Source organism: Equus przewalskii, chromosome 10 (genome assembly GCF_037783145.1).
Source record: "Equus przewalskii isolate Varuska chromosome 10, EquPr2, whole genome shotgun sequence".
In the NCBI taxonomy this organism is placed as follows: Eukaryota; Metazoa; Chordata; class Mammalia; order Perissodactyla; family Equidae; genus Equus; species Equus przewalskii.
Window position 1 is genome coordinate 14,863,204 of NC_091840.1, and position 16,031 is coordinate 14,879,234.

Below are 16,031 nucleotides of genomic sequence, written 5' to 3' on the forward strand. Positions count from 1 at the left end.
CATAAACCTTTAAGGCATTATCATCCTCCTGTCCTTACGCGACAGCTGGAAAAAAGAGGCCGAGCGGGCAGGTAACCTGATCTCCTTCACCAGGTGAGTCCTGGATGGAGGTGGCAACTACGCTACCAGGAGCAAAACACCCCTGCGGATTTGCTGGAATCCTCGGTGTGGGAACAGCGCCCCTTACCTCACCTCAGCGACGCTAAATTCCCGGAAGGCAGCAGGCTCGGCTCTAACCTTGCTCGCCCCAGCCTCTGAGAGTGGCCTGCACGCAGTGGGCGTCTAAAAAATGCAGTGTGCGTTGCACGGACAAAAGCTCTCCCTTAAGTGGGCTGGACACTAAGCTCCCCCTGGTGCCACAGAGCTCCGTGCCGCCACTTTGTTCCTTTGCCCGCTCCCTCCTCAAGTTCGGCGTGGGACCCTCTGCGGCACCGCGCCCCCACCCTGCCCACCCGGAGCCCAGGCGGAGCCCAGGCCTCGCGCCCCCGCGCCCCCAGGCACCCTGCGCGCGCCCGCTCAGGCCCCGCCCGCTGCCCCGCCCCGTCCCGCCGGACCCGCCTCCCGTCTCCTCCCCGCCCCCCGGAGCCGACGAGTGGCGGCGGCGGCGGCGGCGGCCCCAGGACCCGGTTCGCTGAGACAAGAGGGCGGGTGGAGGAGGAAGCGGCCGAGCCCCGAGTCCTGCTCCGGCGCCGCCGAGCACCGCCCGCCTCAGCCGACCAGCCCCGTCGGCTCCTGGGCCTCGCCGAGCCGAGCGGAGGGCAAGGCGGAGGCGGCTGCGTGGAGGCGGCGCGGGCGCGGGCGGAGGCGGCGCGGCCGGCCGCGGCTGCCGCTTTGTTGTGCGGCCCGGGCCGAGGAAGGAGAAGTGGGAGGAGGGGGGAGCTCGGCGTCCCGCTCCCTCCGCGGCTCATGGCGACGACGCTCGGCACATCCGGGACCCTCCGGCCGTGGCGGCCGCCGCGCCGGCTCCTCGGGCCCCAGCCCCGGCCGCTGTGGTGACTCCGCCGCGCCTCGCCGTCGCCCCCGCCCCGCCCGCTGCCCGCCGGCCCCGGGCCCCGCGCCGCGGCCGCAGCCCCGCCGCCGCCCCCGCCGCCGGGGACATGTCTAACCCCGGGGGCCGGAGGAACGGGCCCGTCAAGCTGCGCCTGACAGGTGAGGGGGCCGGGCGGGCGGGCGGCGGAGCCGGGCCGGGGCAGCCGCGGGGTGGGCGAGCCGGCGGGGGGTGTCTGTGGCCTTGGGAAGGGCCAGGGTCGCGATCAATGGTGAGTTGGGGGTCGGGGACGTGCGAAGGCCTAGTTCAGGAAGAGTGAGGGCAAAACCACTCTCCCATGTTTGGAAATTGATAAAAAAGCGCAGGGTGACTCGGGGGTCTTTTGTTGGCGGGGAGGGATCCCCGGGTTGGAATTCCGGGCGGATATGAGGTCGAAGAGCCGTGGCCTCGGGGGGCAGCCCCGGGGCTCCTGCCCAGGTGGGGTCGTCGAGGGGATGAGGAACTCCTGTGGCGGGGATTATTGAATCCGGTTGCCGACGGCGCGCAGTAAACACTCCTTAAAGATGGAGCGCTTAACGGGAGGGTGTGTGTGTGTGTGTTCCCTGGTTGGGAACTTGTTCGCCCGCCCGTGCCCGCGTGCAGAGCCTCCGTCTCCGCTGCCAGCCGCGGCCGCCGCCGCCACACACCTGAAACGCACGTCGCTGCGAGGGAAGGAGGCTGAGGTTGACTTTTCCGGTGTGTCTGCCCGATCCGACGGCTCCGGCTCTTTGTACACTCTGTGTTTTGGAAGTGTTTGATTGTAGGGTAGCGTGTTTGGGGTTGTTTCTTGTAGGCCGCAGAACTTGTGTCTCCCTTCTAACTCTAGACCTGCTTTAAAAACACACTTTTGGGGGGTACATTTCTCAGTGTGCGCTCATACAAACTTTCGAGCGACGTTTCTCTCTCCCCACTCTCCTCCCCTTCCCTTTTCTAAATGGAAAAGAATGTCTGGAGGGGTTGCTAGATAGAAGGCGTCTCTTGCAAAGTGTTTATGATTCCAAGGGGATGAAATCTTTAACGTTACAGGTACATTTTGCTTACAGTGCCATTTTTGGTATTCTTACATGGTCACGTTACCCCATTTTAAGAAAGAATTATTTTTTGGTTTGGAGAGTGTAGTGGACATCAGTGTAGTTATCGTAGTTTCACCATTCACTATTAATAAGGTATCCGTGTTGATACTCGGATGTGTGGTGAGAAAGATGGTTTTCCTAAGAGGGTCTGTGTGTGTGTGGGTGTGTGTGTAAGAATAAACTGTAATTATGTTTGCCTACACTAGACTTTGAGATTTATATGGACTAATTTTGTAATTGAGTGCTTGTGTGTCACATCCCAGTCCACCGGCTGAACTTTGAGATAAAACCTTGCAGCAAAGTTGGTGTTTGAGAATTTAGCCTGACTGTATGTTGGCTGCAACTTTAAAAATGTATTACTTTCATGATCGTTTTACTTTCCCTAGGGAAAATTGCAGAGAATTATTAACTGAGTGGTTCTTAATGGGAAACCTGGATTGGGAGATGCCTGTCTCCCTCATATCCCCCGGTTTCCTTATTTTCTTATTAATAAATAGAAACCTTTATAAGGGATTGTTGATGCTTTAGAGTTTATCTGTTGCTGCTCCTCTCTGGACTCAGTCCTGTGTCAGTGATATTGGAAAGAACCTGTGAGTCCAGGTGTGCCAAAAGCGTCAGAAATAGGATGTTGGCCATTTACTTCCTTCTAGCTTATATACGTAATGAGAAAATGAGGGAAAAAACAGGGATTTTGATTTCCTGCAGATAAAATGAGTTTGAGGTTTTTAGTGTGACTCAATAGATCTTAAAGTGTTTATCTGTGGTTTCCTTACTGCATATGATACATTATAAAAATTCGAATTCACGAGTAAAGTTAAGAGAAAAAATTACACTTATTTTTAGGGGGGAGAGGAAACACTCAACTAAATTTGTAAAGTGATTTGGTATTTTTAGATTTTTCTGAGGAATTTTAAATACACTGTGTCCCCTTAATTGTAAAAACAGTTTGAGGTACTCTCAATTTCTTAAAACCATTGGGAATCTGTCTCTGACATATTTTAAGAGAAAACTATTCAAATATTAGAAACATTGCCCTCTCCGTTTTGGTTACATATGGTGGATTCTCTTCTGTTTTGCCAGGAAAGTTAACATATATTTTTTAATTTTTGTTCATTTACAAATTAAATGGTATAGATTTTAACAAATAGATCTCAAGAGCTGGATTCAATTAGCAGCTTTTTAGGACATAAACATTAAAGGGTTAGATGGAAAAGATTGTTTTGACTGACTGGATAAATGACAGGGCTGTGTTTGATGTGTGTCCAGGAATTGGTCTGGAGCTGGTGCCCAACTTTTCAGTCCATCTTGAGAAGCCAAATAAAATATTTAACCTAGGCCTCATTTTGTTTAAAAAAAAAAAAAGTTGATTCTTTGTTAAGACCTTAAGAAATGTTTGGCATACCTTTAGACTAAGTGTTTAACAGTTCATTTAGATCCGGGTTGTATAATAGAGGAAAATCACTTAAAAAAAAAAAAAAGGCGGATCCCATAGTGAATTTTTATTTGGTTTACAATACACTTGGGCTGTAAGATACTTTAAAATTATTGTTCTTTGCTTCGTTAATACCATGCTAGTATTGTAAATTAATAGAGTGCCTTTGATTCCGTGATGCTTTGTGAACTACAGTTACTCAATTATATTCTTAATGTAGAGGTGCCCCTTCACTGAAACATTTCTCGCATGGTAACACACACACTCACACTCACACATACAAACTGAAGGATAAGAAATATTTGAGCTGTGAGATCTCTGCCCGCAACGGATACTAGACTTTCCCACATACAGTATTATTCCTAAGACCACAATCAACCAGTGAACTGTTTGGTATTTGTTGATGCTAAGAAGGCAGGGCTAATTTAATCCCAAATTTGAGATTCCTCAGGCCATTGGTGGGTAAAATCTGATTTGGTCCATCAGGCTGTTTCTGCTATTCTTTATGGCACATTAACACTTGGTTATTTAAATGGGCTATATGGTAAAGCTATCACTTTCAACTCGTATTTTTAGAGCAAATTGATTATAAAATTTAAAATTTGTATACATTATACTTAGGAATATCTGATACAGGCTTTTCTTACAATGGTTTGGATAGGAAATATTGTTTGTATTTGGTTATAGTAAAAAAATTGGGGGTAATTTTTTATATCATTATTGTTTTTGAAAACCAAAGGCTGGAAAAAGAAGTTTAGTGTAGTTTCTAATATTTAAAATTCTTAGATATGGAGAAATAACAGATTACTTCTCCAGAACATTTATTGCAGACCTTTTTGTAATTCAGATGTTTTTGTATACTGCTCCTCATGTTATTAATTTATAAAACCCTTGACAATAATGAGGTTAACCTTGTCTGTGGCTAAAGGAAAATTAACTTTAAAAGTCTCAATTTAGAGGCCGGCCCAGTGGCCTAGTGGTTAAGTTCGCGTGCTCTGCTTCAGCGGCCCGGGGTTTTCAGGTTTGGATCCCAGGCGTGGACCTGTGCACTTCTCATCAAGCCATGCTGTGGTGGCATCCCACATACAAAATAGAGGAAGATTACCACAGATGTTAGTTCATTGACAATCTCCCTCACCAGAAAAAACCCCAAAGTCTCACTTTAGATGTTTTACTGCATTTTTTATTGATTCAAGGCTCTAAAAATTACTACTTTATTCTATCTCAGGTTTCCAGCCTATACACCATAACGTCTTACTCTAGGTGATTTGAATATCCCCAATTCATTTTATTTTCTTGGTTTCTGAGAAGCAAGCCAGTGTGGCTTAGCTCCTTCCTTTTCTCTTAAGTTATGTCTTCTAGTCTAACCTTCAGACAGGCAATTGAACCTGCCTAGGTGCTTCATGTAGTTTGGTTTTCACTGGTGAATAAAGTGTGCGTGTGTGTGTTTTTGTTGTTTGTTTGTTTTGTGAGGAAAATTGTTGCTGAGCTAACATCTGTGCCAATCTTCCTCTGTGTGGGGTGCTGCCACAGCATGGCTTGATGAGCAGTGGTAGGTCGGCGCCTGGGATCCAAACCTGTGTACCCCAGGCCACCAAAGTGGAACGTGCAAACTTAACCACTACACCACTGGGCCAGCCCCTGTGTATGTGTGTTTTAATCCTGGATTCTACTATTTTTCCTGTTGGTTGAACTGTAACTATCATGACATACTAACGTGTCATTTATTTAGCATATAATTTAGCATATTTAGCATATAACTCAATTTTCAGGGTCAATGAAGGGTCACACTTTAGTCCCACAAGATTTTTGTTTTAGCCATTTTTGATGTCTTTTTAAAGATTTTGAAGACTTTTAAAGATATGTTATGTCCTACTCCTTTCAAATAGACCATACTTAACAGAACTTAATGTTTTATTTATGATTCCGTATCATTATGAATATAAATTATTGTGCTACATAATGTGTAGTATAAGATATCATCATGATGTGTAGAGGGAGCTGTTTGACCCTGGCCATATGGGGATATGTTGTTTAACTCTGTTCTTACTGCCTTTTCTCTCCTTGCCCTGGTTTTTGTTTACTGTTACTTTCTCTAAGAATGCTGGATGCTTGAAATATGCTGTTGTAATCAGCATTGTTATGTATTTCTGTGTGACTGACATGCATTGAATGTTTATTATGTGCCAGACACTGTATTAAGTTAACATATATTTTCACTTTTAATTCTCACAGTAGCTCCAAAAGGTAGGAGAAACTTGAAGAGGTTAACTATATGTCAGAACCCAAGTTGTCTATCTAGAGAACTTGTTACAGACTTACAAGATTTTGTGTGGAAAAATAAATACATTCCATTTATTTGGAATTACCCTTGCCCCTTAGATCCGTACTCATCTTTTAAGGCTAGCTCAAGGATTACCCTTATCCTTAGAACCTTCCTCAACCTGAGTTGACCTTTCATCTGTGACTAAGAGGCTCTTCCTCTAGTGTCAGACCTAACTCAAGATGAAGGGCATTTGTTGTCTCCATGCTGTAAGCTCCATGAAGGCAGAATCCTTGTTTCAGCTTGGATTAAGAACTTTTTGGCATTTTATTGAACAAATGCTGGAGACATAGAAGTACTTCTATGTAGTTCTATATGTCTTCGTTATGGCTAATGTACTGGGTCTGAGTGACAAGAGATGAGGCTATAGACAGGGACCAACCCATTTAGGACCATATTATATTTTGCTAAGAAGTTTGATTTTTTAAAAAAGTTCTTTATTATTATTATTTTTTAAAATTTTTACTGAGGAAGATTTGCCCTGAGCTAACATCTGTGCCAGTCTTCCTCTGTTTTGTATGTGGGTTGCTGCCACAGCGTGGCTCAGTGGTGTAGGTCCACACCCAGGATCTGAACCCACGAACCTGGGCTGAAGCGGAGTGTGCTGAACTTAACCACTCTGCCATGGGGCTGCCCTGATTTTATTGTATTTTTTTAAGGTGGTGGGAAGTATTGAAGATTTTAGACTTTGATATATTTGGTATTTAGAAACATTAATCTTTGGGCAAAATCTTTGTCTGTTTAGTATTTATATTTCTCTTTGTTGACTTGTTTGACCTGTCCTAGTTTTCCATTAGGGTCTTAGTGTTTTTCTTATTGATTGGCCTGAGAATTAGAAAGATATTAATCTATTGTCATATTTACTACAAGCTTTTTCCTCAGTCTGTCGTCTTTTAATTTTGACCATTTTTGGGCATGCAGAAATTTATTATTTTTGGAGTCAAATCTGTCCAACTTTTCTTTTGTTTTTCTTATTATTCTATGCTTAGGAAGGCCTTTTTCTTCAAGAGGCTTAGTAAATATATAAGTACATTTTATTTTAGTGTTTTTCAGAAGAATAGGAAGATATTTCTCCCCAAATTACTATTTAGTTGTCGTTATTTATTAACCAAGGCTTTCTTTCCACTGTGATGTGACATCTTTTTAGTTATGTTAAATTAGTTATTATAGAGTCAGATTATCTCTCTCTTGTTCAGTGCTGTACTCTTTTCATTATTGAAGCTTTATAATTTAGATTAATTCTCATTGTGTCAGAAAATTTTTTTTACTCTTTTTACTTATTTGCTCTTCCACACGAATACTAAACTTAGGTTTAAAAAGAAATTTCATTGGGATTCTAATTAGAATTGCATTACTTTGGGAAAAAGAGGCATTTAAGTGTATTTAGTTTTCCCACCTAGGAGCACACCATGTTTTTATGTTTAAGTTTTTGTCTATATTGCTCAGGATAGTTTAATAATTTTCTTCTGTTTTAACATATTTCCAGATAATTTATATTTGTGTCATTTTCATTGTATTTTCTAATCTTAGTTTTTGCTTGTATTTAGGAATGCAGTCATATGTATTTTTGCTTGATTAGAGCAATTCTGCTGAACACTTAGTCTGTTAGTATTTCATTTACTGCTAGTTTTCTAGGTATCAGTATTTGGGCATTTTTTCAGTTGAATGTTAACATTTAAAATTTTTCTTTTCTGTTGGATTTTTCCTCTAATATATAATTATTTGAACAAAGTGAGGAATTTTATGTTAGTTTGAGAATAGCTTCTGAAAGCATTGATTACTTTTTAAAAAACCACATTTGATATATTAAGAAGTATCAACAGGGGCTGGCCTCGTGGCGCAGCGGTTAAGTTCGCACATTCCTCTTTGGCAGCCCGGGGTTCACTGGTTCGGATCCCAGGTGCGGACATGGCACCGCTTGTCAAGCCATGCTGTGGTAGGTGTCCCAAACATAAAGTAGAGGAAGATGGACGCGGATGTTAGCTCAGGGCCAGTCTTCCTCAGCAAAAGGAGGATTGGTGGCAGATATTAGCTCAGGGCTGATATTCCTCAAAAAAACCCCCAAAACACAAACAGATAAACAAAAGAAGTATCAACATATATCTTAAGTTTGGTAGTTTGGTGTGGTTTCTTAAGTTTTATGTCTGCTGTCAATTTTTATGAAATTTCAAAATAAATCTTGATGATTCATTTTAGGTAGGAATTACTACATAGATGATTGCATAAAGGGCGTTTTTTTTTTTTGCCCCAAAAAGTTTCCCTATGCCCCTGATAACCAGTCTCCTTCTCCCATCCCCACTGCTTGGCAGCCACTGGTTTACTTTCTGTCACTATGGTTTTGCCTTTTCTAGGATTTTATGTAAATGGAATCATACAATAAATAGCCTTACGGGTCAGGCTTTTTTCACTTAGCTAGTGCTTTTGAGATCATCCATGCTGTGTGTGTATCAGTTGTTTATTCTTTTTTATTCCTGAGGAATATTGCATTGTATACATATACCCCATTTTGTTTATCCATTCACGAATATCCACAGACATTTGTTGTTTCCGATTTTTGGCTATTATGAATATAGCTGCTGTGAACATTTGAGTACACAACTCTTTGTGAACATGCTTTTAATTCTCTTGGGTAAATGATTAGGATTGTTGGGTTATATGGTAAATATGTTTAACTTGAAAAAAAATCTGCTCAGCTGTTTTTCAAAGTTGTATCGTTTTGAGTTTCTACCAGCAATGTATGAGAGTTCCAGTTGCTCCCAATCCAAGCCAATGCTTCCATACTTGGTATTGTCAGTCTTTGATTTTAGCCATTCTAATTGATGTGTAGAGATATTTCAGTGTAGCTTTAATTTTAGTTCTCTTATTGACCTAAAATGTTAAGCATCTTTTTATGGACTTGTCATTTGTGTATCTTTGGTGAATATCTGTTCAAATCTTTTGCTGCTAGTTTTAAAATTGAATATTTTTATTACTGAGTTTTGAAAATTCTTTTTGTATTCTGGATACAAGTCCTTTATCAGATATGTGTTTTGCAAATATTTTGTCCTAATCTGTGGCTTTTCCCCCCCTCAATAGTGTCTGAAGGAGTAGAAGTTTGGAATTTTTATTTAGCCCTGTTCATCAGTTTTCTCTTTATGGTTCATGCTTTTTATGTCCTAAGAAATCTTTTCCTGCTTCACAGTTCTAAAGATTACCCCCTATGTTTCATTTAGATCTATGATCCTTCTAAAGTTAATTTTTTAATATGGTGTGAGAATGAGAAGTAAGGGTCAGGTTCTTTTCTTTTCCCCCCATATGGATAATTTACCTAGCACTATTTGTTAAAATACTTTTGTTTCCTCCATTGACTTGTCTTGACACCTTGGTTGAAAATCAGTTGACAGTATACACGTAATTCTATTTCTGGACTCTATTCTGTTCCCTTTATCTAGAATTCTACTTTTTATAAATTTGTAGTTTATAATCTACACTTTCTTGATTACTGTAGCTTTAATGTAAATCTTCTGGTTTCAAACATTAATAAAAAGCTTTTCATAAACATTTTGATAAGAACAGCATAATAAGCATAACTGAGTCTTTAATTTAGGATCGTGTAATGATTAAGGATCTTGTAATGCTTTAGAGCCATTATTTCATTTATTCAACCAATAAATGTTTATCAATTTCCTTACACGTGCCAGGCATCGGTAATTTTTATTATATAGTAGCATGAATGGAAATATAAGAAATCAGAATAAACTAGATTGGGCTCTGTAGTTTTCTTCTCAAAATTTCTGTTATGGACTTTTAAACAGTTTATTATTTTCATCTCTTACTGATGAAAGTGGATTGCAGCAAGCATGACTTAACAAGGTTTGCCTGTTTACCAGCTACCAGCCCCCTCATCATTTTTGAAAAAAGGTGGAATAAAAAGAATAAACATATATAAAATGCGGCAATAGAAAAGAAAGGATATAATTGTTTTGTTAAATGTGGGTTGGATTATGTGTAATGTTTTACTTGTATTTTATGTTATGAGCATGTTATTTCTTTTCCTGTAAGACTAAAGAAAGGAAGAAACTTAATTTTATTAAAATCTAAGCAGACATTTTTAATTTGACCACAGTGCATCCCTGAGAACTGTCACATAGCAGGCATGCATAATGTAGATCTTTACTGTGTAAAATGTAATTGGTAATTTTGTGGGAGGCCGTTGAGATGCTTTGGAAAGAGTATAGAACTTGGAGGCTGAAAATTTGGGTTCAGATCCTAGTTGCCACTGATAAGCTTTATGCCTGTAAGCAAATCACTGATTTTCTTGGTGCCTGTGCTTTTGTTAAAAATGCATGCTTAGGGGCTGGCCCCGTGGCCGAGTGGTTAAGTTCGCGCGCTCCGCTGCAGGCGGCCCAGTGTTTCGTTGGTTCGAATCCTGGGTGCGGACATGGCACTGCTCATCAGACCACGTTGAGGCGGCGTCCCATATGCCACAACTAGAAGGACCCACAACGAAGAATATACAGCTATGTACTGGGGAGCTTTGGGGAGAAAAAGGAAAAAAATAAAATCTTAAAAAAAAAAAAAAATGCCTGCTTAGAAGAGCAGTGTTATTGGGGCCGGCCCCGTGGCTGAGTGGTTAAGTTCGGCACTCTGCTTTGGCGGCCCAGGGTTTCGCCAGTTCGAATCCTGGGCGCTGACATGGCACCGTTCATCAGGCCATGGTGAGCCAGCATCCCACATGCCACAACTAGAAGGACCCACAACTAAAATAGACAACTATGTTCTGGGGGGATTTGGAGAGAAAAAGCAGAAAAAAAAGAAAGGAGATTGGCAACAGTTGTTAGCTCAGGTGCCAGTCTTAAAAAGAAAAAAGAAAAAGAACAGTGTTATTTATTTTAGGATTCTGCTGGACAAGAAATGAAATAATGTATGTGAAAAATACTGTTCAAGCTGTAAAGTATTAGGTTAATGCATTTTGTCATTTTTGACCAAAGATTGTGTTTTAAATGTTAGTCATATGCTGTGTTTTATAGGAGCAAGTACATTAATAATGATTAATATATAATTCATAATGATTAATAATCATAATAATTTAAATGATATGTTTTGCAAAATTGGTATAAATGTCTTGTACACCTTGGGGTACCAGTGTATCATAAAGAATTCATGTAAATTAGTTACTGTTATATAATTTTTATCTTAAAGTAGTATAGCAAACAGACGATTAACTGTATTTTCCCTTCCCCCTCTTGTATTTATTAAAAAGTAGGAGAGCTTTGGAGAATAGTTTGAACTGCTCAAGATTTTGGAGGTGGGGGAACTGTTTGGATCCACGTCCTTAATAACTTAGTACATTAGTTTGCTGGCCCTTTCAAAAATAGCCTGTAGTTTCAGCTCTTGCCAGTAGATGGAGATATTTCTGCACAGGTAGATGTCAAGAGTAAGTGAAGACCTGTAAAACTGAACTCCGAAGTCTAAATGAGTGTACTTGAAATAAATGGAGTTGAAGGATAGAGACTATCAAAAGTGACGCTGGCTTCTGATGAAAATCTATACCTTAGGATAAACTTTCTTCTTTTAAAAAATTTTATTGACGTCATTATAGTTTATAATATTGTGAAATTTCAGTTGTACATGATTGTCAGTCACTGTATATATGTGCCCCTTTACCCTTATGCCCATCCCCCAAATCCCTTCCTGTCTGGTAACCACTAATCAGTTCTCTTTATCCATGTGTTTATCTTCCACATATGAGTGAAATCATGCGTTGTTTGCCTTTCTCTGGCTTATTTCACTTAACATAATACCCTCAAGGTCCATCCATATTGTTGCAAATGGGGCAATTTTGTCTTTTTTATGGCTGAGTAGTATTCCATTGTGTATATATACCACATCTTCTTTATACATTCATCAGTTGATGGGCACTTGGGTTACTTCCACATCTTGGCTGTTGTGAATAATGCTGCAGTGAACATAGGGGTGCATAAGTCTCTTTGAATTGTTGATTTCAAGTTCTTTTGATAAATACCCAGTAGTAGGATAGCTGGGTCATATGGTATTTCTATTTTTAATTTTTTGAGAAATCTCCATACTGTTTTCCATGGCGGCTGCACTAGTTTGCATTCCCACCAGCAGTGTATGAGGGTTCCCTTTTCTCCACATCCTCTCAACATTTATTTTTCGTCTTAGTAGTGATAGCCATTCTAACAGGTATAAGGTGATAGCTGATCGTAGTTTTGATTTGCATTTCCCTAATGATTAGTGATGTTGAACATCTTTTCATGTGCCGATTGGCCATCTGCATATCTTCTTTGGAAAAATGTCTGTATCTTCTGCCCAGTTTTTAATTGGGTTGTTTGTTTTGTTGAGTTGTATGAGTTCTTTCTGTATTTTGGAAATTAACCCCTTGTCGGTTATATGATTTGCAAATATTTCCTCTCAGTTGGTGGGTTGTTTTTTTGTTTTGTTTCTGGTTTCCTTTGCCTTGCAGAAGCTCTTTTGTCTGATCAAATCCCATTTGTTTATTTTTTCTTTTGTTTTTCTTGCCTGAATAGACATTGTATTCCACAAGATGCTTCTAAGACCGACGTCAAAGAGTGTACTGCCTATATTTTCTTCTAGGAGTTTTATGGTTTCACGTCTTACCTTCAAGTCTTTAATCCATTTTGAGTTAATTTTTGTCTATAGCATAAGATAATGGTCTACTTTCATTCTTTTGCATTTGGCTGTCCAGTTTTGCTAACACTGTTTATTGAAGAGACTTTCCTTTCTCCATTGTATGTTCTTGGCTCCTTTGTCGAAGATTAGCTGGCTGTAGATGTGTGGGTTTATTTCTGGGCTTTCACTTCTGTTCCATTGATCTGTGTGTCTGTTTTGTACCAGTACCATGCTGTTTTGATTAATATAGGTTTGTGTAGTATATTTTAAAGTCAGGAATTGTGATGCCTCCAGCTTTGTTCTTTTTTCTCAGGATTGCTTTAGCTATTTGGGGTCTTTTGTTGCCCCATATGAATTTTAGGATTCTTTGTTCTATTTCCATGGAGAATGTCATTGGGATTCTGATTGGGATTGCATTGAATATGTAGATTGCTTTAGGTAATATGGACATTTTAACTATGTTTATTCTTCCAATCCACACGCATGGAATATCTTTCCATTTCTGTATGTCGTCATTTATTTCTTTCAATATTGTCTAATAGTTTTCATTGTATTGGGCTTTCACCTCCTTGGTTAAATTTATTCCTAGATATTTTATTCTTTTTGTTGTGATTATAAATGGCCAAAATGTAGTTTAAAATTACTGATTTGAGATTTTTCTCGTTTCCCAGCATATGGTCTGTCTTTGAGAATGTTCCATGTGTACTTAAGAGGAATGTATATTTGTATATTCTCCTGTTTTTGGATGGAGTGTTCTATATATGTCTATTAAGTCCATCTAGTCTAGTCTTTCATTTGATTCCGGTTATTTCCTTGTTGACTTTCTTTCTGGATGACCTGTCTATTGATGTAAGTAGGATGTTGAGGTCTCTTACTGTTATTGTGTTGCTGTTAATTTCTCCTTCTAGGTCTGTTAATAGTTGCTGTATGTACTTTGGCACTCCGGTGTTAGGTGCATATATATTTATAAGTGTTAATGTCCTCTTGGTGGAGTGTCCCTTTTATCATTATATACTGCCCCTCTTTGTCTCTCGTTGCCTTTTTTATCTTGAAGTCTACTTTGTCTGATATAAGTATGGCAATAGCTGCTTTCTTTTGTTTGCCATTAGCTTGGAGTTTTGTCTTCTATCTCTTCACTCAGAGCCTATGTTTGTCTTTAGAGCTGAGCTGTGTTTCCTGGAGGCAGCATATTGTTGGATCTTGTTTTTTAATCCATCCTGTGACTCTCTGTCTTCTGGTTGGAGAATTCAGTCCATTTACATTTAGTCCATTTACCTTTAGAGCTATTATTGATATATGAGGATTTAATACTGCCACTTTATCACTTGTTTTCTGGTTGTTCTGTATTTCCCTTGTTTCTTGTCCTGTGTATTTCCGACTGCTGGTTCAGTTTGATGATTTTCTATGATGATTTTCTCAGTTTTCTCTTTATTTATCATTTGTGTCTCTGTTCTGATTTTTTGTTTAGTGGTTACGGTGAAGTTTGTATAAAAGATCTTGTGGATGCGATAGTCCATTTTCTGAAAGCCTCTTATCTCCTTAGCCTAAACAGTTTCCTTCCTTTTCTTCTTCCCAAGTAAGTTGTTGTCACAACTTACTACACTTTGGGTTGTGAGTTTGTGATTAAAATGATGTGATTATAGTTATATTTGATGCTTTCCTTCCCTTTATCTTTAATGTTATAATTGTTTGCTAACTTGTTCTGATAGAGAGCTGCAATTTTCTGATTTTGTCTAGTAATCTCCTTGCTCAAGGCCTTGTAAACTCTTTCTTTTTTTTTGAGTATGAGGGCCTTCTTGATCATTTCTTCTAAGGATGGGGGGGGGGGTGGTCTTGTGATGAACTCCCTCAGCTTTTATCTATTTGGGAAAATTTTTGTTTCTCCACTGTATCTGAAGGATAGTTTTGTTGGGTAAAGTATTCTTGGCAGAAAGTTTTTGTCTTTCAGTATTTTGAACATATCGTTCCAGTCTCTCTTAGCCTGTAAGGTTTCTGCTGAGAAATCCACTGAAAGCCTGATAGGGGTTCCTTTGTAAGTTATTTTCTTCTGCCTGGCTACCCTTAATATTTTTTCTTTGTCATTGACTTTTGTCAGTTTTACTAATATATGCCTTGGAAAAGGTCTTGTTTTTTGTTTTTAAAGATTGGCCCTGAGCTAACTTCTATTGCCAATCTTTTTTTTTTTTTCCCTTGTTCTCCCCAAAGCCCCCCAGTACATAGTTGTATATTCTAGTTAGGTCCTTCTAGTTACGCTATGTGGGACACCACCTCAGCATGGCTTGATAGGCGGTGCTAGGTCCGCACCTGGATCCGAACCTTGAACCCCGGACCGCCAAAGTGGAGTGTGCGAACTTAATCACTATGGACCTCATTTGAAACAAATATTATGATCTCTCTTTTTGATGCCATTGTTAAATTAACTGACATTTATAGTTTAGTAATTTTGATAACGTCGTTATAAAGATATAGGACTGAAGTGTTCATTTGTTAATATTTATCTCGATAGATAGATAGAACTGTTACCATACTCTGCACAGTTTACTTCTTAGCAAAGTAAAGGTCAATCTGATATTCACTGCAAAAAGATCTGTTTTGCAATGTCACCTAAGAAAATTCACATACATAACTAGTCTCTCAATGTTAGGAAGATAATATTTCTGTGAGAGCTCTGCAGTTTTAAAGCGTTCTCATTTATTAGCTAACCTAATTACTATTCACTCTGACTTTCTAGGTATTCTGAACCAGTGAAAGTGAAATGAGAACCTTTTATCTGATGAAATTTTTTTTCTTAAATCTTGTGAAGAGAATAGTAATAGATTTTTGAAGGAGCGGTTGGTACAACTATTCCAGTTCTATAAAAATGAGGCTAGTTGTGGGGCTGGCCCCGTGGCCGAGTGGTTAAGTTCGCATGCTCCGCTGCAGGCGGCCCAGTGTTTCGTTGGTTCGAATCATGGGTGCGGACACGGCACTGCTCATCAAACCACACTGAGGCAGCGTCCCACATGCCACAACTACAAGGACCCACAATGAAGAATATACAACTATGTACCAGGGGGCTTTGGGGAGAAAGAGGAATAAATAAATAAATATATTAAAAAAAAATAAAAAATGATTTACAAAAAAAAATGAGGCTAGTTGTACCAGAAGTGCTTTGTAATAAAATATCAATCCTTAAATATTTTAGTTTTCTCTTTCCTAGTTGTTTTGAATTTTCCTCATTTTAGTTAGCTAGGAAAGCTTAGCTAGCCCTGGTGGTCTAGTGGTTAAGAACCAGTGTTCTCACTGTAATGGCCTGGGTTGGTTTCCCAGCCAGGGAACCCACACCACCTGTCTATTGGTTGTCATACTGCGGTGGCTGCCTATTGCTGTGATGCTGAAAGCTATGCTACTGGTATTTCAAATATCAGTAGGGTCATCCATGGTGGACAGGTTTCAGCAGAGCTTCTGGATTGAGTAGGAAGGACCTGGCCACCCACTTGCAAAAAAATTGGTCATGAAAATGCTATGAATAGCAATGGAGCATTGTCTCATATAGCGCTGGAA

The 16,031-nt window shown here is 40.0% G+C and overlaps 1 protein-coding gene across 4 annotated transcripts in view; it reads left to right on the top strand.

Moving 5' to 3' along the window:
* Nucleotides 1-641: 641 nt before the first annotated feature.
* The window catches only part of SMURF2 (SMAD specific E3 ubiquitin protein ligase 2), a 115,558-nt gene continuing 100,168 nt past the window's right edge, over nucleotides 642-16,031 (top strand). For 3 of the 4 annotated variants that reach the window (XM_070561587.1, XM_070561584.1, XM_070561588.1), the window contains exon 1: nucleotides 965-1,149. In XM_070561587.1, the coding sequence (XP_070417688.1) occupies nucleotides 1,098-1,149 (52 nt within the window). In that variant the 5' untranslated portion in view covers nucleotides 965-1,097. Of the gene's footprint in view, nucleotides 1,150-16,031 lie in introns of all 4 variants that reach the window. The other variant, XM_070561586.1, reaches the window with a different exon arrangement.